Source organism: Giraffa tippelskirchi, chromosome 11, assembly GCF_054371585.1.
Source record: "Giraffa tippelskirchi isolate mGirTip1 chromosome 11, T2T-mGirTip1v1.2.pri, whole genome shotgun sequence".
In the NCBI taxonomy this organism is placed as follows: domain Eukaryota; kingdom Metazoa; phylum Chordata; class Mammalia; order Artiodactyla; family Giraffidae; genus Giraffa; species Giraffa tippelskirchi.
The window spans coordinates 123,475,138-123,498,706 of NC_137285.1; the positions used below are offsets into that span (position 1 = coordinate 123,475,138).

The 23,569-nt window shown below is 45.3% G+C and overlaps 1 protein-coding gene across 6 annotated transcripts in view; it reads right to left on the bottom strand.

Annotated features, from left to right (window-relative positions):
- The window catches only part of CLPB (ClpB family mitochondrial disaggregase), a 143,286-nt gene extending 129,356 nt beyond the window's left edge, over positions 1 to 13,930 (bottom strand). For 5 of the 6 annotated variants that reach the window (XM_081539510.1, XM_081539509.1, XM_081539507.1 and 2 more), the window contains exons 1-2: positions 13,469 to 13,930; positions 9,607 to 9,658 (exon numbers count right to left, since the gene is read on the bottom strand). In XM_081539510.1, the coding sequence (XP_081395636.1) occupies positions 9,607 to 9,658; positions 13,469 to 13,871 (455 nt within the window). In that variant the 5' untranslated portion in view covers positions 13,872 to 13,930. Of the gene's footprint in view, positions 1 to 9,606; positions 9,689 to 13,443 lie in introns of all 6 variants that reach the window. The other variant, XM_081539513.1, reaches the window with a different exon arrangement.
- Positions 13,931 to 23,569: the final 9,639 nt, after the last annotated feature.

The following is a 23,569-nucleotide window of genomic DNA, read 5'->3' on the forward strand; positions in this document are numbered from 1 at the left end:
AAAACTCACAGTAGCGTGTGAGTGTGTGTGTGCAAGAGAGAGAGAGAAGGAAACAGATGACCCATCCCAAAAGACGGTGATAAGCTATCACAGAGGAAGTATAAAAGTATGTGGAGGGCTATCAACAGCTTCCTGGAAGATGTGAAACTGATGACCCAAAGGATGAATACTTCTCTAGACCACAGTTCACCCTCCTGGAATTTTCATGAGTTCCTGGGAGGTGGCCTGGCAAGTATCTTACAGTCGAGGTTACTAAGGAAGTTAAGGGACTACTAGCTCAAGACCACACAGCCAAGAAGCTGTGGGACCAGCACTAGAGGCTCAGCCACAGGGCTGGGCTTCCCTTTAGGGGCATCCCTCCTTGCCACAAGCCACTTCAGTAGGCCCCGGCTGTTTTCTGCTCCTGGGCTTGGCCAACCACCTGATCCTGCTGGGGTTCTCAGCAGCTGACTGGCTGCTTGCACAACTCACCTACTCATAAAGTTCTGAAAAAGCTGCTAACCCAATCTTCCCCAGTAGTTTTCTATCATCAGGGAGCAAGCAAACAGAGATTCTGTAAGTTCACACCTCAGAAAACATGCCAGACCCTGGACCACTCTGCAAAAGTGCTAGGCTGGTAAAGGCCCACTTGAGTAAGCCCTGGACTTTCAGTGGGTGACCTGGACCCTCCCCAAAGGGCTCAGTTTTCTCTGCAGAGTTTAACACTGAGAACTATATTTCAAAGTTCTCAGTGGGAACCCCATTAACAAGATGTGGAAACGAAGATTCGAAAAGGGAAGGTCTGTGATCTATTAAGGGCTTCTCTGGTGGCTCAAATGGTAAAGAATCTGTCTGCAGTGTATGAGAACTGGGTTCAATCCCTGGGGTCAGGAAGATCCCCTGGAGAAGGGAATGGCTACCCACTCCAGTATTCTTGCCTGGACAACTCCACGGACATAGGAGCCCGGTGAGCTACAGTCCATGGGGTCACAAAGAGTCGGACATGACTGAGCGACTAACATTTTAACTTTTCATGATCTATTAAGAGTCCCAGAGACAGTAACTGTGACAGAAGTGGAACTTCTAAAATCCTTGTACTTTTTTTGCAGCATTATGCTGCCTTCCAACATCCCAGCATTTAAAAAGAAACCTGTGTAGGTTATACCCTAGCATTCAAGAAACACTCATAAGCTTCAAATTACAAGAGTGATGCCAGTGAGGCCTTGACCTTCAGTCTAGAATAAAGCTTTTGTTTCAACCTACTGCAAGCACAAGAACATTTACATACTTACTGGTTAAGAGAGTTGGATGTTTTGGTTGCTCTCATGCCATCATTAATATTTTCCCATCCAGCCAAAGTGATACAACAATCGATAAACAGCCTCTCAGAGGCCCCGAGACAGCTGAATGTATTTACCAGCCAGGGTTTTTGTTAATTAGATAAAATCCTTGGATCAATGTACAGAACATTTACCTATATTGGAGCTAAGCACATTCTGGACACCTTAATCCTGGCACAATGACAGCAAGTGCCTCAAGCCCCAAGCTGGGGCATTCGGGGACAAGAACCAAACCAAGCCATCAATGCAAAGCTAGAATAAATGTGTTTGGCCTCCAACAAAACCCAACCCTTTCTTCTTTCCTGTGTTGCAAATCAAATCAGACTTTTTTGCAAAGGTATCTAGTAAGTAAGTTTTAGCTGGTATGAAGTACTTTAATGTCTAAAACCATCAAACCAGAAATCAAAACAAGATGTCAAAACAATCTCTAGACTGATCTTTGAGGCAGCATGGCATGTACAGCAGGAAGAGTCAGAAAGACCCATTCAACTGTCTACTTGACATCTCCACTTGAATTTCTCACTGAAATGTTAAATTCAACATGTTCAAAACTGAACTCAATCTCTTTCTCCCGACCCAGTCCTCCTCCCCCAGCAGCTTCATCTCAGAGAATGGCAACAGCGTCTCCACAGCTGATCAAGCCAGAAAACAGAAATTCATTCTTAATACCTTCTTCTCTCTAATCAACCATATGCAAATTCATTCATTCAAGATTCACCTACTGAGTACCTCCTACGTACCAGGCACTGATGCTGTTCTAAACATCACCAAGTCCTGTCTAGCTTACCTCCTCCATCTCTGCTACTAACACCTTACTCCAAGTCACCACCTGCCACCATCTGTTCTGGTCTGGACTACTCCAGTCACTCTCAACCAGTTTTCTTACATCCACCGCAGCTCCCTATCAATCTATTCTCCATGGAGCAGCCAGAGTGATCTTTTAAAATTACAGATCTAGATCATGTCACCACATGTCTCTCTCTCTCTTTCTTTCTGTCACCTACACACACACCGTAAAATTCTTCAATGGCTGCCCACTGTTCTTAGTAAAAATAAAAACCATTAACATGGCCAACAGATCCAGTGTGTTATGGTCCTTGCTTAACTCCCCAATCTTATTTCACGCCCTCTCCCACTTACAGTCCAGTCATTCTGGACTTCTCTCAATTCCTTTGCATCTTTTCTTGACTCAGGGCCTACCGTCCTTTAACTCAATATTCTTCTAGCTTTCTCTTCATCCATCAGAGTTCACTTCAACCTCACTCAGATGCTTTACCTTACTGATAACATACCCCTACCCTCCACCCCTCCCATACTCAAGATTAGACTCCAAGTGTCTTGTGCTTCACTTTTAAACAAAGTTTTACTGAGACATAATTCACATACCATAAAATCCATCTATTAAAAGTGCACAACTTGTTTTTAGTAGATTCAGAGTTCTGTGATCTTGGCTACCAACCCCAGAACATTTTCATTAGCCCCCCCAAAAAAACTCTGGACTCATTAGCAGTCACTCCCTATACCCTCCCAACCCCAGCCTCTCCAGTCCTTGGCCATCACCAAGCTACTTTCTGTCCCTATAGATGTGTCTATTCTTGACATTTTATATAAACTGAATCATATAATCTGTGGTCTCTTGTGTCTGGCTTCTTTCACTTAGCATAATGATTTCAAGGTTCTTTAATGTAGCATACACGCAGTATTCGTATTGATAAATAATATTCCACTGTATGCCTATACTGTACTTTTATTTACCCACTCATCAGTTAATGGACTTTGGGGCTGTTTCCCTCTTTAGGCTATTATGAATAATGCTTCTATTAACATTCTTGTACCAAGTACATTCATGTACATATTCATTTTTCTGGAGTACACACCTAGGAGTAGACTTGCTGGTTCATATGTTTAATATTTTGAAGAACTGCCAATTGCTTTTCAAAGCAATTACACCATTCCACATCCCCACCAGCAATATATAAGGGTTCCAACTTTTCCGCATCCTTATCAACACTTGCTATTATCTGTCTTTCTGATTACAGTCATCCTAATGTGTGTATCTCACCGTGGCTTTGATTAGTATTAAATATCCCCAGAGAAGGGAATGGTTGGCCACCCCAGTATTCTTGTCTGGAGAATCCCATGGACAGAAGAGCCTGGTGGGCTACAGTACATGGGGTCTCAAAGAGTCAGACACGATGCAATGACTAAGCATAAGCACCCTAATACCAATGATGTTGAGCGTCTTTTCATGTGCTTATTGGTCAATTTGAATATCTTCTTTGGAGAAACATCTATTTGGATCCTTTGTCCACTTTTAAGTTGGGCTATCTTTTTTTATTGTTGAGTTTCCATATTCTGAATACAAATCTCTTACTAATTTGCAAATATTTTCTCCCTTTCTGTGGGGGAGGCTTTTCACCTTCTTGAAAGTGTCCTTTGAACACAAACATTTTTACTTTTGAAGTCCAATTTATCTCATTTTCTCTTCGATTTCCTGTGCTTTTGGTGCCATATCTAAGAAGGCTTGCCTAGCCCACAGTCACAAAGATTTATTCCTATGTTTCCTTCTAAGAGTTTTATAGTTTTAGCTCTTACATTTAGATCTATGATCCATTCTAAGTTAATTTTTGTGTACAGATGAGGCAGGGCTACAGCTGTATTTTTTTACATGGAGATATCCAGTTGTCCCAGCACCATTTGTTGAAAGGGCAAACTGTACTAAATTTTAAAGTATGTAACTATAATTGCATAGTTACCTGGCTCCCAGGTAGACTGTACGTACCAGGAGGGCAGGAACTGTGCCCATCCTGTTCACCGCTGTATCTCCAGCACTCAGTTCAACACCTACCTCCTAATAAGCACTCAGATATTTTGGCTGGACTAACGTAATACTTTTATTATGAACAATAAACACTAACAACTCTGAGTTATAGGTATTATCATTTCCACATTACTTAGGCTTACAGAAGTTAGGCAACCTGTGCCTTGTTCTGCTGGTTCTCAATTTTTGACTTAAGTGTTCCCTCCTCACCTGAGAAGTGGGTTAGTGAGCTCCTCAGAGCAAGGACTGCTTCTCCTTCCTCATTTTGTTGCCACCAACACAAATTCAGCTCAGGGCTAGGCACAAGAGACAGGCTTGACAGGTGAGTGACTGAGGGACGAACAGACAATGCTCTCCACAGCCAGGTCCCTACTTATCTCGTCTCTCCTGGCCTCAGACTCTGAGCCAGCAACACCAAACAGCATAAGAGTATACAGCTTCCCCTCCTCACCACACACTTAGGCTGTTTCTTGCCTCAGCCTCAGTGCTATCCCTTGCACTGTTCCTTTTGCCTAGAATGCCTTTGCCTTCTATTTGCTAAACACTCCTAGTATTTTAAGACTGATCAGGTATCATTTCCTCTGGGACATTTTCTCCGGTCCGCCGGGTAGATGAGGGCCACATGCTGGGCTCCTGTCTCAGCATTATGAGTGGAGGCAAGCTAAGGACCTACATAGTGACTGGAAAGCACGGTGTCTGTCCATGAATTCTCCAGGCAAGAATACCGGAGTGGGTAGCCATTCCCTTCTCCAGGGGATCTTCCCGACCAGGAATGGAACCTGGGTCTCCTGCACTGCAGGTGGACTCTTCATCATCAGAGCCACCAGGGAAGTCCTGCTGTCTCAGCACAGATCATGCTGCGTTACCACAGTCTTCCCCAGACTCCTTAATTGAGGGCAGGAAGTGTGCCTGGTCAGTTGTCCCCTATGCCAAGTAAACCACCCACCATGTGGCAGGTGCTCAGTAAGCTTTCATCAAATGAACAAATGAATCCTGGAGAGAAAGGGCAGGCAGTCTGAAGTTCAAGACTGATACCACCATACCTCCTTCATTTAAAAAGTGCTTGTGCTCATGGAAACAACTGAGTTAAGCACTCAGCAGAGGCCTAGCTCCTGCTGGGAAGAGGGAAGTGGGTAGGGGTATAGTCTTTCACCCAAATTTGTTCGAAAAGAAATGTGATCTCCGCAGTGAGGACAGCAGGCCTCATTTCTCCCAGCCCCGACAGCTCCTCACTCGGCTCTGTCCGATTCTGGACAGATGTGCCTTCAGACTGCCCTGTGCCCTAGGTTTCGGTTGAGTGGTTCCTGAGTCCAGGAGCCAGGCCTGGGTGTGGGCTGAGCCCAGGAGCAGGGCCACCTGCTCATGCTGTGACAGGTGGGATGGGGCCTCAGGACCAGGCTTCCACTCCTGAAGACCCACAGCTGGACTTGCAAACAACGTTTAAGTGCCTTGGGGGAAGAAGGAAACAGCTGCCACACAAAGAGAAAGGAGAGGAGGACGGGAAGGAAAAGGGATCCAATCTCCTTCTGATATAGCCAGCTGGAGTTTGAAAATAAGACTCTGGACTGCCTGCTTCTGGATTGCTGGAAAGTCAGTAAAAAGTAGCTTTCCCCAATTTTCACTGTACTGGAAAAGGGGATAAGATACGTGTGGAACCAGATCTGGTCCCTGACATGGGAAGGCACACAGTCCAGTGGTTTAAGGTGAAGGCCAGCCCAAACCTCCTTAATATAAAGAAGAACATGGTGAGTGGCAAAACCTTCCCTGTGTCTTTAGCCAGGCAGGCCCACACCACAAATGGTTAGCCAGCTCCATATAAAACAGGTAACAGTGCCCACACTTCAGAGCTGTTGGTTTGATCATCTCACGCTGACTGAGGATCCCTCATCTGTTCCTGATTTGGGCAGTGTGTGAACCATGCTGGTTTTCCTGTTCATGGGCTGAGTGCCTCCTCAGTCCTAATGTTTAGCCCAGCTTCTCCCACCTGATCTCCAACTTCTTTTCTAGCAAAGCAGTCTTTTCCTGCATGGCTGGCACGGCTCTTCCTAGATGACCTGACCACCAACCCCGCCCCCCACCTCCCCCAAGGCCAGCAGAAGGTGCAGGGCAATGGGCAGATCACACTCAGCTGGGAGGAGTCTGCAGTACTTGAGCGGAAGCTGGGAGGCTTTAAGCAAAGGTGTAAGTAGCACAATGTACACACAGCGGTCTGTGTGGAGGGCCCACACCGAGAACCCAGAAGCCATAGATTCCAGAGTATCCTTCAAGAAGATGATGAAACTCCCCACCTACGAACAGAACAGCTTTGGATTGCTTCCCTTCACTATCAAGAGCTCTCTCAAGGCTCTGGGAAGGTAGGGAGTCATCAAGGCAGAGGCACACACAGCCTAGAACCCAGAGAGGGACGGGAGAAAAGGAGGGGAGAGACAGCATTATTCCAGGTCTAAGTTTTATTCCAAATACTGATTTGACTACACAGATCATACACACGGTGACCCAACTGTGTATTAACTATGAGTAAATATTTTTTAAAAATTGAGAATGGAATTCTATCCTGGTATTAGCAGCTCTGTTGGGCAAAGCTAAAGGCCAGGACACAGACAGGAAGAAATTAACAGTAGTCTTCAGCACCTGTGCAGAGTCTAGAGAGTAAAAAGGCTAAATAAACAAGGACCTGTGGTAGGAATTCAAGGACATTTCCTTCAAGCAAGGATGGTCAGGCTCCCCCCACTTCTTGTAGGCCCAGCTCTCTGAGCAAGAAGAGCTGCGATTGGCAGGTCATATGTTTGTTTCCTTGAGACCACATGATGAAGGTGAGGGGAGACTGTTAGCTCTGAGGGGCTGGGTCTGTGCCTTGCTCATCTCTGCCTCCCTCACAAGGGGTGAAGGGAGATTCTGATTGAGTCTTCACGATCGAGAGAGATAGGACAAGAGGAGGCAGGAGAAAAGCAACTTAGAGACTGGGGACACACAGGGAAATCCTTGCAGACACTAGCCACATAGGCAAGAGCAAATGTTCTGAACCACACACATACCATAAATTCAATCACTTTCTGTAATTTGTGGGTGAGGTTTAATCGTTATTAAGAAAAATGTGTGTTTGAAAGAGCTAAATCAATCAGCCCTTGGGGGCTAAGTGAAACAGGAAAGGAATACGTCAAGGCTGTATATTGTCCCCGTGCTTATTTAATTTCTATGCAGAGTACATCATGCAAAATGCCGGGCTGGATGAAGCACAAGCTGGAATCAAGATTGCAGGAAGAAATATCAATAACCTCAGATATGCAGATGACACCACCCTTATGGCAGAAAGTGAGGAGGAACTAAAGAGCCTCTTGATGAAAGTAAAAGAGAGTGAAAAAGTTGCCTTGAAATTCAACATTCAAAAAATGAAGATCATGGCATCCGGTCCCATCACTTCAAATAGATGGGGAAACAATGGAAACAGTGACGGACTTTATTTTCTTGGGCTTCAAAATCACCTCGGCTGATGACCACAGCCGTGAAATTAAAAGACGCTTGCTCCTTGGAAGAAAAGCTATGACAAATCTAGACAGCATACAGAGACATTACTTTGCTGAAAAAGGTGCGTATAAGTCAAAGGTATGGCTCTTCCAGTAGTCATGTACAGATATGAGAGTTGGACCATAAAGAAGGCTGAGTGCCGAAGAATTGATGTGTTTAAACTGCAGTGCTGGAGAAGACTCTTGGGAGTCCCTTGGACTGCAAGGAGATCAAACCACTCAATCCTAAAGGAAATCAACCCTGAATGTTCATTGGAAGGACTGATGCTGAAGCTGAAGCTCCAATACTTTAGCCACCTGATAAGAAGAGCTGACTCATTGGAAAAGACCCTGATGCTAAGAAAGATTGAAGGCAGGAGGAGAAGGGGACAACAGAGGATGAGATGGTTGGATGGCATCACCAACTCAATGGACATGCGTTTGAGCAAACTCTGGGAGATACTGAACAATAGGAAACCTGTGTGCTGCAGTCCATGGGTTCGCAGTCAGACACAACTGAGTGACTGAACAAAACTCAGCCTCCCCTGGTGAGGAACATGTGCTTTCACAGTCCTGCTGCTCTGCACATCTATGGCCTACCCTGGCTTGCCAGAGGAACGCAGGAGCCTGGCAGCAGTCACCTAGCAGTCATCAGCAGGTGACTAAAGGGTCGGCAAAGGCCTTAAATGAGGAGCACAGCCAGATGCTTCCCCATCATGCAGCAGAAGGAAACGAGGCTCATCTGTTTCTGAGGGAATGAATATGCCATACACTGCCTGCAGTTATGAATGGCTCTGATAACAGCAAGCTGACATCTGTGCTTGGTTTTTAAGATGCATCATCACATGTTTATTAAACTACTGCTCCACCATATTTATTTGGCTACGAAACAACTCCCAGCCCATACTTCCAAAAGTGGTTTATTAAAAACTAAGCCTTGAACATTAATACTCAAAAGCACCCTTGAGAGTCAATAATAATATGGCAGATAAAATGAAAGGGAATCAAAGCAGTAAGTCTTGATGGGGGCTGTGGCTGCCTTTCAACACTTTCTTGCGTGTTCAGGCAGCTGGAGTGGGGAAGCGCACCATGGGTGTGCGGTGCTGGCTACAGTGATAGCCACTCCAATCACCTAATTTCCTGTCTAAAATGTGGACATGGTGGCAGGGAAGGAAGGGTGTCCCATGGCCACCTAGCTCTATACAAAAGGCAGTAAAAAGAAAAAAGGCCAAAGTTTGGCCTAATGCCAGGCACCAAGTTTCACCAAGAATGAAGCCTCTGCCCCTATCAAACAGTCCCACATTGATGCCCCATGTCAGAGCATCCATCCAGGACAGACTCTATTCTGCCCCGGCACCGGGCTGAGGCCTGGATCAAGTCCTGTCCCTGCGCAGGAACAAGCCTCAGATCTAAATGACCAGTGGTCGCTAGGGGAACAGATGAGCTAGGGAAGCTGGAGAAATGCAGTTAGCCCCTGGGCAGGAACCCAGCATGGGCACCCAGCCCTGCACACAGGTGGCTGTGGCAGAAAGATCTCTTTCAGCTCCCTCCCAAATCTCCAAGTGTCTCCACTGTTGTCCACCCTCACTCCATCCAGTCAATAAGCAATTACCCGTGGCCGATCCCACAGAAAACAAGAACAAAGTGAAAGATTCACCGAGGAACCCATAAGATCTAGGAGGGATCCCAAACCATGCCCTGAGAAGAACAAAACAACTGAGGGATCGGGGCTGTTTGGGGCCAGAAAAAAAGAAACAGGGGCTGACTCTCTACCTTAAGATATCTAAGGGCTGAACCGGGCCAAAGGAGCCCAAGTGACTCGCTGACTACAAGGAAGTCACAGGGTTCGGTTCCCAACTCAGTGTGAGGATCTCCTCCAAGGCAGTCACCACCAGAGCAAGGGCCCCACCCCACTCAGGCCTCCTCCTGCACGGGAGAGCAAGGCTTGGGGTTCGATACTCACTTGCTGACTTCTTGGACATTGTTGGCTCGAGCAGCTTCCATCAGGGCTGCATCTGAAGAGAGAGGGGACACCAATCAGATCCCTGGCCAGGACCTAACCCTCAGAGCTTCCTGGAGGGCCCAGAAAGACAGTGGAAATGAAGGCACTTCAGATACATGGGCTTTAACAAGTAAAAAGATGCCAAGATATACAAAGACAAAGCTAGTCCTCCCCTGCCCACGTGAAAGCCTCTGTTAACAACTTGTCTTCCACATCTTTCTATTAGAGCCGAGACTGAGAACTCTCATCACACAGGTGATCCAAGGAATGTGTTAGTACCACATATGGCCTACAGTAAACACTCAGTGTGTGAACGCCTTCACCCTTCATTAGCTATAAAGCTCTGCAGGTTTATGTAACTATCACACATTATTAATCATCCCCCTACCTTGCCCCACTTTCTCTTCCAACTTCAGCTTCTCAGCCTAGTTTTGAATCTTGATGTTGCAGGTCACAAACCTAGCAGGAGGACAGGGTAGGGAGAAGCAGGCAGGGGTGTGGACCCCTCCGAGAGTGGAGAGAGCCTTGACCAGGAGCCAGGCTCCATCACACTCTGTCCACTATTCACCACGTGCTGTGGCAGCCTTTCCCCCCTCAATGCCAGCTTCCCTGACTATAAAGCAGAGGCACTAATCCCTGCCCTGACAGCCTTCCAAGGATGCTAAAGAAATAACGGTTGAAAAACCTGTAAACATCCCAGTGCCAAACCCAACGAAGGGAGAGTCAAAGTAGAGGATTCCAATCAATCCCTTAGGAGTCACCAGGCCTAGGAGAAAGACAACGGCAAGCCTGGCCTGGCCTGAGCAGCATGCAGGCTGTTGGCACCACCTTGTGGCCATGAGGAAAAGCTGTCAAGAGCAGAGGCACATTCTCTCTCCTAGGCTGCTGCAACACTCTGAGCTCAGCTGGTCCTGAGCTCCACTGATGGGCACCAGACTGACTCAGACCCAGCCCTGTCTCAAGGAGCTCTCAGTCCAGCCAAGAGAGTCCCCAAGTGAAAGAGAGGAAGCACTGGGGCAGGATGGAACAGCAGACCTGGGTCTGGTCCTAACTCTGCCACTTACTTGTTGTTATGACCTGGCTCACTCACCTAACCTCCTGTGTACAATATCCACCTTATCAGACATATGCAAACCAGTTCCATGGGTCAGACCTATGCATAGGCCTTCACGCCACTTCCTGGCCTAGGCTCCAGGGCCAGGTCTTCCTTGGTTCCCCAGCTGTTCTCCCAGCACACACCCAGGCAGGCTTGAGCAGCCCCCAGCTGGAAGGGGAACAAGCCGTCCTCAGATACTGCTGTATTCTCTCTCCCCTCACTCTTTTAAAAAGAAGTAGCTTCTGCAAGGTCCCAGAGGGAATGAGGAATGAGCTGAGATTAGAACTGGGGTCTCCTGGCTCCTAAAGGGCAGTACTGATTATGCTGCACTGAGGGCCTTGGCTCACAACTCTCAAGTCAAGAGACAAGGGAACTGCCAAGTCAGAAGCGTTTGGACTGGTCATGGTTTGGTAAACATCATATATTTTGATAAAAAAAAAAAAAACCCAGTGTCTTTTGCTGGGGTTCACACGCCACAGAGTCCAATCTGGAGCCCCTCAAAAGCTCTGAGGCAAGACCTTGGAAACCTTCTCCCCATCTGTCTAAACCTGCTGGACTTGAGACATTCCCTGCTCATCGATTTTCCATGGCCTTCCATCACCTATAGGAGAATTTCAAACCTTCCAAACCCTCACGCCTGATATCCAGACTCTACTCCATCTGCTCTCACCTCATTTGAAAGACCTCCTCTCCTCCAACCAGGCTAGAGAAACTGCTAGCCTCTATATGTACTACGCTGACGTGCGCTTTGTTCCTGGAAACATTTGCATAGAATACAAACCATCTTGAGGAACATTTACTAAGTACCTACACTAAATACCAGGGACTATGATGGACAATGCCAAAGTATTAGGGAAAGGAACTGGCATCAACCTGAAAATATCAAGACGCACTCCCTGCTCTCAAGGAGCTCACAGTATCACTCTCCTTTTCATCTCTTGCCTTATCCTTCAGAACTCAAATTCAAATTCCTCATCCTCCAGGAAGGTCTCCAATCATTCAGGAAGGCTTTCCTGACCATGCTGGCCTTCTGATCCCCCAAAACACACTGTCAGATGACTCACCAGATGCACAGGTCTAACAGCCCACACCGTTCCCTTAATTGGCATTGTGTTTTCAGGAGTTCCACATCAAGCTTTAAAGTAGGCACACAGAGGGTATTCGTACCTCTATGGGTGTGGAAGTAATAGAATCATAGTGTGCCTAAGCTAGAAGAACCCTTAAGCGCTCTGTTTCAACACTCCTTCATTTTATAGATGAGGAAACAGGACCATGAGGAAGAGCAAAAGTCCGAAGTCACGTGGGAATTAAAGGTAGATCAAAACAAGACCCCAGGTGACCTTACTCCCTGCCGAGGCTCTTCCTATACAGCTGGCCACATCCTGCTGAATAAACAAATGAACCTCAAGGGCGTCCCTCCTCTTGGTCCAAAGTCTCAGAGCTTGGGATGCATGGAATCTTGAAACACCACGCCTCACTCTTCTCTTTGAGGAAGAGCTGAGAACCTGAGTAGCTGGACTCACGTAGGCCAGAAGTCTAGCTCTCTGCCTGCTCTCCCAGTCCCTGCTCAGCTCCTTGCACCCAGGGGTGATGCCAGTCTGGGTCAGCCAGCCCCCGTGGTTGCTCTGGTTCTCTAGAGAGCCACCTCCCTGTATTTCTTGTCCTGCCAACTTCCCCACATAGCAAGATCACCTCACGCCTGAGACTAGGCACAGCAGAACCCCAGGAGTCTCCCTGATGAACACACCCACACTGCTGAACTTCAAAAGGAATCAGAATAACAGCACTGTAAGAGTACTGAGAAATCATCCTCTACCTGTGGGGAGACAATCTAGAGAGGAGCAAGCAGAGCCAAAGTTGGCACTGAAACCAAGTCTCTTCCCCTCTTAGGCCATGGACCCCAAGGACTGTAGCCTGTCAGGCTCTTCTGCCCATGGAATTTTTCAGGCAAGAATACAGAAGCTGGTTGCCATTCTCTACTCCAGGGGATCTTCCCAGACCAGGGATCAAACTCACGTCTCTTGCGACTCCTGCACTGGCAGGTGGATTCTTTACCACTGCACCACATGGGAAGCCAAACAAGAGGTTTCCTGGAGACCTCTTAAAAGAGGAACTGAACCAGTTAGAATGGTAGAGAAATAGGCCACATGCTAATTTCAGATGTTTAGTCCAATGCTCCCAGTGTACAGACTTATCCGTCTGTACGGATAAGGTGATACTCCAAGAAGGGAAGCTGACCTCTAATAACTGTATTATTTATAATACAATAATTATTATTATGGGCTTCCTAGGTGATGCCAGTGATAAAGAACCCACCTGCCAATGCAGGAAACGTAGAAGACGCAGGTTTGATCCCTGGGTACGGAAGATCCCCTAAAGGAGGGCATGGCAACCCACTCCAGCACTCTTGCCTGGAGAATCCCATGGAGAGAGGAGCCTGGCAGGCTACTGTCCACAGGGTCCCAAAGAGTCGGACACGACTGAAGCGACTAGGCATGCATGCAATTATTATTCTAATACAATAACAGTTGCATAATTTGAGAAATTACACAACTCAGAGGCACTGAACTCCTCAGCCTGCTCTATGACCAAATTATGTCTGGGTCCCACCAGGACTGAAGCTCTAGTGGTCTGAATCTATAAGCAACTCCTACCCTTCAACCACATGGACTCAGGACCCTCCTCCCGCCTCTCACTTGCACAAAACCAGACTGTCCCGATAATCACCCTTGCTGGAAGGGCTCTTGCTGTAACAATGAACCACCAGCGCCGTGGCCAGGGCCCACACGCCCAATCCGGCTCTGCTGAACACTCCATTCCAGCTGTCCTGCCCAGGCAGTGTGTCTTCGGGGATAGGAAGGCGTCCCCACGTGGCAGCTGCAAGGCAGGGGGTCTCGGTACGTCCTCTCTGGCGCCCTCCAGTGGCTGCCCCTCTTCCGGTGAGTAGGGTCGGCGACGTTCCATGGCGCCCCCCGACGGCCGCCCTCAGCCACTGAGGCTCCCCGCGGCCCCCGGTGGTAACACTCTGGCCGGTGGCACTTTCGTGGCTCCGGAGCGATGGGGACCTAAGCAGCTGAAGAAGGAGCCGCGGCGCCGGCGCTGTTCTCTTCGACACCAGGGACCCCAGCATCGTGACAGCTGCTTCGATAACCCCCTGGTGCCGGCCCCTGTGCTGACCACTTCCAACATGGCTGCCGCGGCGCGTTCGAAGACGCCGCGGAGTGGAATTACGCACTACCTCACGGGAGTGGTAGTCCCTAACCTTAGATCTTGACGTAGCGGGGGGAAAATAAACTACATTTCCCAGAAGGCTGTGGAACTTGCGTCATAATGAAGGCAGACTTACAGGATCCTGGGGCATATTGGGAAATGGAGTTTCGGCATGGGGGCGTGGCAAGAAGGGAAACACCTAGCAGGGGCAAGGCCATTAGAGTTTAAGGTTGGAATCCCAGAGTCTCCTTCCAAGTTTCGCTAAAACATGCGATGCAATTTCTGAGTATTGTAAATTAAATAGGATTCTTCAGCAGAGGCCAGTCATGAAACTTGTGTTCTTTTAGCCTATATCTCTTTTTAGCCTGGGACTGCTTTTCACAAAGATAACCAGGGTAACTGGTGCACCTGAAATAGGAATTCCTTTTCTTTTCTCTCTCTCTCTCTCTCTGTTTTTCGTATGCAGACATCCTTTCTGTTAAAAAGTTGATGCCTAATCTTAGTTTCCCTCTTGCCCTATATTTAAGGTGCTTTCATATGCTCTATCTCTCTCATTCTTGTGGCAGCCGCATAAGGGAAGCTGGGCTAGGACTATTATTCCTGTGCACAGGGAAGAGAATTTAAGTTCAAAAATAAAAGAATTTGTCAATAAATCAATAAATAAAGCTCAAGCCTTCAACTCCAAGCCATCACTCCTTTGATACTTGCACCCCCATCCTGCCCTCATTTCTCCAGATTGAACCCATGAGCAGGCAAAAGATGAAGAGCTTTTTTTTCTAGGTGAGAAGTGGATTTATTTAGAGAGAAACACACTCCACAGAGCTCAAGCCTTCTCAGAAGCAAAAGCAGCCTTGGGAGAAATACACTCCACAGACTAGTGTGTGGGCTGTCGCAGAGGGTATGAGTAATCTTGAAATGCAGTGTGGTTAGTTTTTATAGGCTGGGTTATTTCACAGGCTAATGAGAAAAGCTGTGATAAACCTAGACAACGTATTAAAAAGCAGAGACATCACTTTGCTGACAAAGTTACAAATAGTCAAAGCTATGGTTTTTCCAGTAGTCATGTATGGATGTGAGAGCTGGACCGTAAAGAAGGCTGAGCACTGAAGAATTGATGCTTTCGAACTGTGGTGTTGGAGAAGACTCTTGAGAGTCCCCTGGACTGCAAGAAGATCAAACCAGTCAATCCTAAAAGACACAAATCCTGAATATTCAGGGAAGGACTGATGCTGGAGCTGAAGCTCCAACACTTTGGCCACCTGATGTGAAGAACTGACTCACTGGAAAAGATCTTGATGCTGGGAAAGATTGAAGGCAGGAGGAAAAGGGGGACAGAGGACGAGATGGCTGGATGGGATCACCGACTCAATGGACATGAGTTTGAGCAACTTCGGGAGATGGTGAAGGACAGGGAAACCTGGTGTGCTGCCTAACAATTGAACAACAACAAGGGAGGATTATTCCAACTATTTTAGCGGGGGTGTAGGGATGGAGATTTCCAGGAATTGGGCCACTGCCCACTTTTTGGTCTTTGATTGTTGGCTTTGGAACTGTCATGGCACCTCTGGGTGTGTCATTTACCTTGCTGATGTATTACAATAAGCATATACTGAGGATCAAGGTCTAGTATAAGTTGACTTGTCTGCCATCTTAGGCCCATTTGATTCTAATCAGTTTATGTTGTGTCCTCAGGCTATGTCATTTTTTGAAAGGTTGTGCCCTGCCCCCTTCCCTCCTGTTTCATTTGACCCTCAGATTTTACTCCCGTATTCTTATGGCAAGCAGAAGGGCAATGGTCCATCTTCTGTAACTGAGAAGGCTCTTCCTTTATACCAGTTCTAGATCCTGTTCCTGCACTTACTTCAGAGTATCAGAACCTTCCCAGATGACTCTATTTAAATAAACTATCTTCCTTTCCACATCTTTCTTATCCTGTCTACTTTGTCTTCATATCACGTAGCACTTGACATGTTGTTGTTGTTTAGTTGCTAAGTCGTGTCTGACTCTTTTGTGACCCCATAGACTGCAGCCCAAAAACTCCTCTGTCCATGGGATTTCCCAGACAAGAATGCTAGTGTCAACTAAAAAAGATGCACAACTTGAGAGCTTCGAGTTAAGTTTTATTTGGGGCAAAATGAGGACTGCAGCCAGGGAGGCAGCACCTCAGATAGCTCTGACAGATAGCTCCAAAGAGGCAGTCAGTTCAGTTCAGTTCAGGTGCTCAGTCATGTCCGATTCTTTTTGACCCCATGGACTGCAGCACGCCAGGCCTCCCTGTCCATCACCAACTCCCGGAGTTTACTCAAATGCATGTCCATTGAGTTGGCAATGCCATCCAACCATCTCACCCTCTGTTGTCCCCTTCTCCTCCCACCATAAATTTTTCCCAGAATCAGGGTCTTTCCCAAGGAGTCAGTTCTTCACATCAGGTGGCCAAAGTATTGGAGTTTCAGCTTCAGCATCAGCCCTTCCAATGAATATTCAGGACTGATTTCCTTTAGGATGGACTGTTTGGATCTCCTTGCAGTCCAAGGGACTCTCAAAAGTCTTCTCCAACACCACAGTTCAAAAGCATCAATTCTTCAGCGCTCAGCTTTCTTTATAGTTTAACTCTCACATCCATACATGACTACTGGAAAAATCATAGCCTTGACTAGATGGACCTTTGTTGGCAAAGTAATGTCTCTGCTCTTTAATATGCTGTCTAGGTTGGTCATAACTTTTCTTCCAAGGAGTAAGCGTCTTTTAATTTCATGGCTGCAGCCACCATCTGCAGTGATTTTGGAGCTCAAAAAAATAAAGTCTGCCACTGTTTTCACTGTTTATCTATTTGCCATGAAGTGATGGGAAGAGGCAGTCGGGGAAGGTCAATATATAAGATTTCAGTGAAGGGGGAGTTCAATGCAATCAAGCTGTTACTTTACAACAGGTTTTCTACTAGTCACAAGGATCTGATGTCATCATGAAGGGATTTAGTGCTTTTCTAGATATGAGGAGATGCAAGGATTGGAATCATGAAATCAGTTCCTGAAAATATCCAACTATCTAAAGACCTGTCCCATCAGATAGATTCCCTGGAGCACAGAGTGCCTCACCCCACCCTGAACTCCCTCAGTGGGTGTTGAAGGTCAACAGCTGCAGCAGCACAAGGTTCAATCTCCGAAGAAAGTGAAAGTAGCTCAGTCCAACACTTTGAGACCCCATGGACTATACATACATGGAATTCTCCAGGCCAGAATACTAGAGTGGGTAGCCTTTCCCTTCTCCAGGGGATCTTCCCAACCCAGGGATTGAATCCAGGTCTCCTGCATTGAACGCAGATTCTTTACCAGCTGAGTCACAGGGAAGTCAAAAAATACTGGAGGGGGTAGCCTATCCCTTCTCCAGGGGATCTTCCCGACCCAGAAATCAAACTGGGGTCTCCTGCATTACAGGCAGATTCTTTACCAACTGAGCTATCAGGGAAGCCTAAGTTTCCGCAGAGGCAGATGGCAAATGCCCCTGTTGTTTGGTTGCTGGCAATGCTCTTGGCAAGTGTCAATTTGTAGTTGACACAGGAATGGATAGCCATTTCCTTCTCCAGGGGATATTCCCGGCCTGTGAATCAAACCCAAGTCTCCTGTGTTGGCTGGTGGATTCTCTACCATTGAGCCACCAGGGAAGGGCCACCTGATGTACTAAATATTTGTTTTATTTATTGTCTTTCTCCAGTAGAAGTTAGTCCCACAAGACAAGACTTTTAACAAAATTGTTTTATTTTGACTGTGCTGCGTCTTCATTGTGGTGTGCTGGCTTCTCTTGTTGTGAAGCATGGGCTCTAGAGTGTGGAGCCCTGTACTAAAGTCACAGGACAAAAATCTCTGGAACTGATTAAGCCCCATAGCAACTGTTGCCATGAGCCTTCAGATCTAAATCGCCAGTTCCCTGGCCCTAATTAGGTAAAATACTCACCCTATTACCCACCCAATAGCAGCCTAGTCAATCACCTAATGCCACCATTCCAGTGGGAATTTTCTGTTTTGCGATCATAAAAATTGGCTACTAGCTCGTGAAAGGGTTAGCTCTCTCTTGAGCTGGCCCACTGCTGGAGTAGCATCTCCCACTCTAATAAATTTTATTCTCCTTTCATTTTTGCCTCATGTCTGGAAATTCTTTTCCAACCTGTGCACAGGCCATGACATAGAGCTCAAAGTTTCCATTGCCCTGAAGCATGTGGTATCCTACTTACCCAACCAGGGACCAAACCCGAGTCCCCTGCATTGCAAGGTGGATTCTTAACCACTGGACCAACAGGAAAGAGGGGACTTTTTTTCATTTTCACATCACTAGAACAATATCTGGAACAAAGAGGTATTCAATAGATATTCATTCACTGAATAGCTTACTCTCACTATATTAGCATGGTCATATTAGAATATGACCTTTAGAGTGAAGGCAGACCTGAATTTCAATTATGACTCTTGTATTTACTACATGTGTAACTTTGGACAAATTTTTTTGCCTCTCCGATTATTAATTTCTTCATTATCATTAAAGATAAAACCTACCTTCAAGGCAATTAGTTGTATTAAATGAGATAATACGTAGACCACTAACATTCCTGGCTCACAGTAAATCTTCAAGAAATGGCAGCTATTTTATTCCTTGCTCTAGAGGTTTACTGGATTTCCTACTGTAAACTTCTTGTGGGCAGAAATAGAGTTCCTCATCCCTTAGTGAAGGCACTCAGTAAATAACTGTTGAATGAATGAATATTTTAAAAGTACGCAATAGTCAAAGCATTTTGACTTTCCTATTTTAAGAGATTCTCATGTTATCCTATCTTTTTAGCCACTCTATTCACTATAGCAGCTTCACCTTCACTGTATTCTTAGAGTATCTCTGCAAGGTGTATTCTTAGAGTACCTCTGCCTCCCAACTTAGGGTTGGTCACAACAGGAAGAGTGGTCTCTGAGCTCCCATTACCAGGTGGGTCACAGAGCATCTCAATGTGCAGTGTTCAACTCCACTGCTGCAGACACATTTCAAGGCCCTTCAGTTTACTTACAATTGCCTAACTTTCCAAGCACATATCCATTTATTCTCTCGTATGGTTTTGACAAATAACATCTTTGAAAGGAGCAAGGGAGGGTTGAATCACTATTAGCATTTAGTAGGGAGTACTAAGAGGTTAAACGGTCAACGTCTGGCTGAATGAGAAGTAGTGGAGGAGTATGGAGGAATCACCCATTAAAATCAGCGAGGACTCAGTGAATTCTAGTTCTTCAATAACAATTCAAAATCCCCTAGGTCACATTAATAACATTTAAAAAGATCTTCAGTTCAGGGACTTCCCTGGTGGTACAATGGAAAGGAATCTGCCTGCCAGTGCAGGGGACATGGATTCGATCCCTGGTGCAGAAAGATTCCACATGTCTCAGAGCAACTAAATCTGTGCTCCACAACTACTGAGCCCGCATACTGCAATTACTGAAGCCCGTACGCTTAGAGCCCGTGCTCTACAACAAGAGAAGCCACCACAGTGAGAAGCCCATGCACCGCAACAAAGAGTAGGCCCAGTTCACAGCAACTAGAGAGAAAGCCCGGACACAGCAATGAAGACCTAGCACAACCTAAAATAAATAAATAATATTTTTTTTAAAAAAGATCTTCAGTTCATGATGACTTCCTTTTGGTCTGCTTAGATCAAGAATTTATTGTATCAGGTTACAGTTACCCTGCCTGGGCTTCTAGCTCTTGGGTTGGGGCACAGAGAACTCGTTTCATTTAGTTTGTGGTGAGGTGACTAGAGATATTGGGGTTCAAGAGGAGGCAGAAAGTGGAGGATCAGTGCCATTGCTGTGGTCACCTTCCACTAGGGTAGGGTTGGAAGCCATTCTATAGGCTTCTAAGGAAAACACTTTTCCAGAAAAACAACAACACACTCATTTTTAAACAAAATAATTAGATATGTGGGAGATAATGAAAGCTGGGTTTTTTACTGTTAGAGAAAGAAGCTATAAATAAGAAAGAGAGAAAGCCAAAATGAACCTTGTGGCATTGGATTGAAATTAAGGATATTCAGTATAAACTCATGGTTTTAAAATATGTACAGATATATCCATACAGAAATATAGATATGTAAGTATGTATGGGTTAGTATATTCCATATATGACCTCTCTCTGTCTCCTGAGAGAGTGTAGAACCAATGACATCTTAAGCATTAAATACACACACTACCCAGATCCAAACACTACCCTCCAATTAAAGGAACCAGTTCTCCTTGGAGAAATGGTTCTCTTCAGAACTGGGGTAGGAAAAATACAAAATGACTCAGGACTATCTTGTGTGCCAGAAACGAAGGAAAAACCAGATACATGCTGATCAAAAGAACACAGGAGCCAACGTGAAGGCCTTACTAATGACCCAAACTGGAACACTCAGGCAAAAAATAATGATAGTATGGATTTTTTACCCAGAGAGTAAAACAAATATCCAAGAGGCCATACTGATATATATAATCAAATAAATAAATAGATAGACTGGGGGAGGAATGAGGTAAAGAGACAGCTTTTTCTTACAATAGAAGTTGAATTAATATAGATAGAAGGAAGAAGGAAACAGAGATCATCATTATGCAGATATCACAGTTATAAACATTTCAGACAAAATCCTCAAAGCATGCTAAAATTAGTAGGTCAAAGTTTGAGGACAAACAGGATTTGTAATAAGACATAGTAAAACTTCCCTAGTGGTCCAGTGGCTAAGAATCAACCTGCCAACTCAGGGGACACGGGTTCAATCCCTGGCACAGAAACTAAGATCCCACATGCCACGGGCAGCTAAGCCCATTTTCTACAACAAGAGAAGCCACCCCAAAGAGAAGCTCACACTCCACAACTAGAGAGTAGCCCCCTCTCGCCACAACAAGAGAAAGCCTGTGCACAGCAACAATGACCCAGCACAACCGAAAAAAAAAAAGGAAAAAATATAAACATCATTAATCCTTTGATACTGGGGACACAATATCATTTTTGTGGCGTTCTTGCCAAGCACATATAACCCCACTCCAATTGTGAGGCAACATCAGACAAGCCTAAACTGAGAGAGAGTCTATAAATAACTGATCAATATCTGTATTAGTTTTTATTGCTGCACAACAAATCACCGTACATTTAGCAGCTTGAAACAATACCTATTTAATATCACACTTTCTGTCAGCCAGGAGTGTGGCATATTTTAACTGTGTCATTTTTTCAAGGCCTCACAAAAACTGAAATCAAGGTGTTGGTCAGCAATATCAGCATTTGGAAGTTCAACTAGAGAAAAGCACAATTCCAATCTCCCCCAGGTTGTTGGCAGAAATCATTTTCTAGCAGTTTTGGGACTAAGGTTTCCATTGTCATGCTGGCTGTTAGCAGATGAGGACCTCTCAGGTCTTTGCCATGTGACCACCACCTGAGACCCACTCTTATTTGCAGTCTCTCTGACCTCAGGAAGGACCCTGTCATTTTTAAGGGCTCAAGTGATTAGGTCAGGTCCACCCAAGTAATCTCTCTTTTGATAAATCCATGTTAAATGATAAGAAATATAATCACAGGAGTGATAGTTCATCGAATACCTTGTGTGATCATGGATAGGATTTGGGGACCAAAAAAAGGATGTTAGTGGGGAAATTGGTGAATTTCAAGTATATTTGTACAATAATATTGTACAAATGTTGATTTCCCGTTCTTGATCACTGTACCATGGCTATTTAAGATGTTAACGCTGAGAAAGTGGGATGGGGAATATAAGGAAACTATTTGTACAACTTTTGCAATCTTTCTGTAAGTCTAAAATGAATTCTTTCCCATTCTATTGTTTTCCTCTATTTCTTTACATTGATCACTGAGGAAGCCTTTCTTATCTCTCCTTGCTATTCTTTGGAAGTCTGCATTCAAATGGATATATCTTTCCTTTTCTCCTTTGTCTTTCGCTTCTCTCCTTTTCATACATAGCTGTTTGTAAGGTCTCCTCAGACAACCATTTTGCCTTTTTGCATTTCTTTTTCAGGGGGATGATTTTGATCACTGCCTCCTGTATAATGTCGTGAACCTCCATCCGTAGTTCTTTAGGCACTCTATCAGATCTAATCCCTTGAATCTATTTGTCACTTACACTGTATAGTTGTAAGGGATTTGATTCAGGTCATACCTGAATGGTCTAGTGCTTTTCCCTACTTTCTTCTATTTAAGTCTGAATTTGGCAATAAGGAGTTCATGATCTGAGCCACAGTCAGCTCCTGGTCTTGTTTTTGCCGACTGCATAGAGCTTCTCCATCTTTGGCTGCAAAGAATATAATCAATCTGATTTTGGTATTGACCATCTGGTGATGCCCATATGTAAAGTCTTCTCTTGTGTTGTTGGAAGAGGGTGTTTGCTATGACCAATGCGTTCTCTTGGCGAAACTCTGTTAGCCTTTGCCCTGCTTCATTCTGTACTCCCAGGCCAAATTTGCCCGTTACTCCAGGTATTTCTTGACTTCCTACTTTTGCATTCCAGTTCCCTGTAATGAAAAGGACATCTTTTTTGGGTGTTAGTTCTAGAAGGTCTTGTAGGTCTTCATAGAACTGTTCAACTTCAGCTTCTTCAGCATTATTGGTTGGGGCATAGACTTGGGTTACTGTGATATTGAATGGTTTGCCTTGGGAACAAACAGAGATCATTCTGTCGTTTTTGAGATTGCATCCAAGTACTGCATTTTGGGCTGTTTTGTTGACTATGATGGCTACTCCATTTCGTCTAAGGGATTCTTTCTCACGGTAGTAGATATAATGTTCATCTGAGTTAAATTCACCCATTCCAGTCCATTTTAGTTTGCTGATTCCTAAAATGTTGATATTTACTCTTGCCATCTCCTGTTTGACCACTTTCAATTTGCCTTGATTCGTGAACCTAACATTCCAGGTTCCTATGCAATATTGCTCTTTACAGCATCGGACTTTATTTCCATCACCAGTCACATCCACAACTGGCTGTTGCTTTTGCTTGGCTCTATTTCTTTATTCTTTCTAGAGTTATTTCTCCACAGATCTCCAGTAGCATAGTGGGCACGTACTGACCTGGGGAATTCATCTTTCAGTGTCCTATCTTATTTTTGGGGGCTCCAAAATCACTGCAGATGGTGGGTGCAGCCATGAAATTAAAAGATACTTGCTCCTTGGAAGAAAAGCGATGACCAACCTAGACAGTTTATTAAAAAGCAGAGACATTACTTTGCCAACAAAGGTCCATCTAGTCAAAGCGATGGTTTTTCCAGTACTCATGTATGGATATGAGAGATGGACTATAAAGAAAGCTGAGCACCAAAGAATTGATGCTTTTGAACTGTGGTGTGGAGAAGACTCTTGAGAGTCCCTTGGACAGCAAGGAGATCCAACCAGTCCATCCTAAAGGAAATCAATCCTGAATATTCATTTGAAGGACTGATGCTGAAGCTGAAACTCCAATACTTTGGCCACCTGATGCGAAGAACTGACTCATTGGAAAAGACCCTCATGCTGGGAAACATTGAAGGTGGGAGCAGAAGAAGACAACAGAGGATGAGATGGTTGGCTGGCATCATCGATTCAATGGACATGCATTTGAGTAAACTC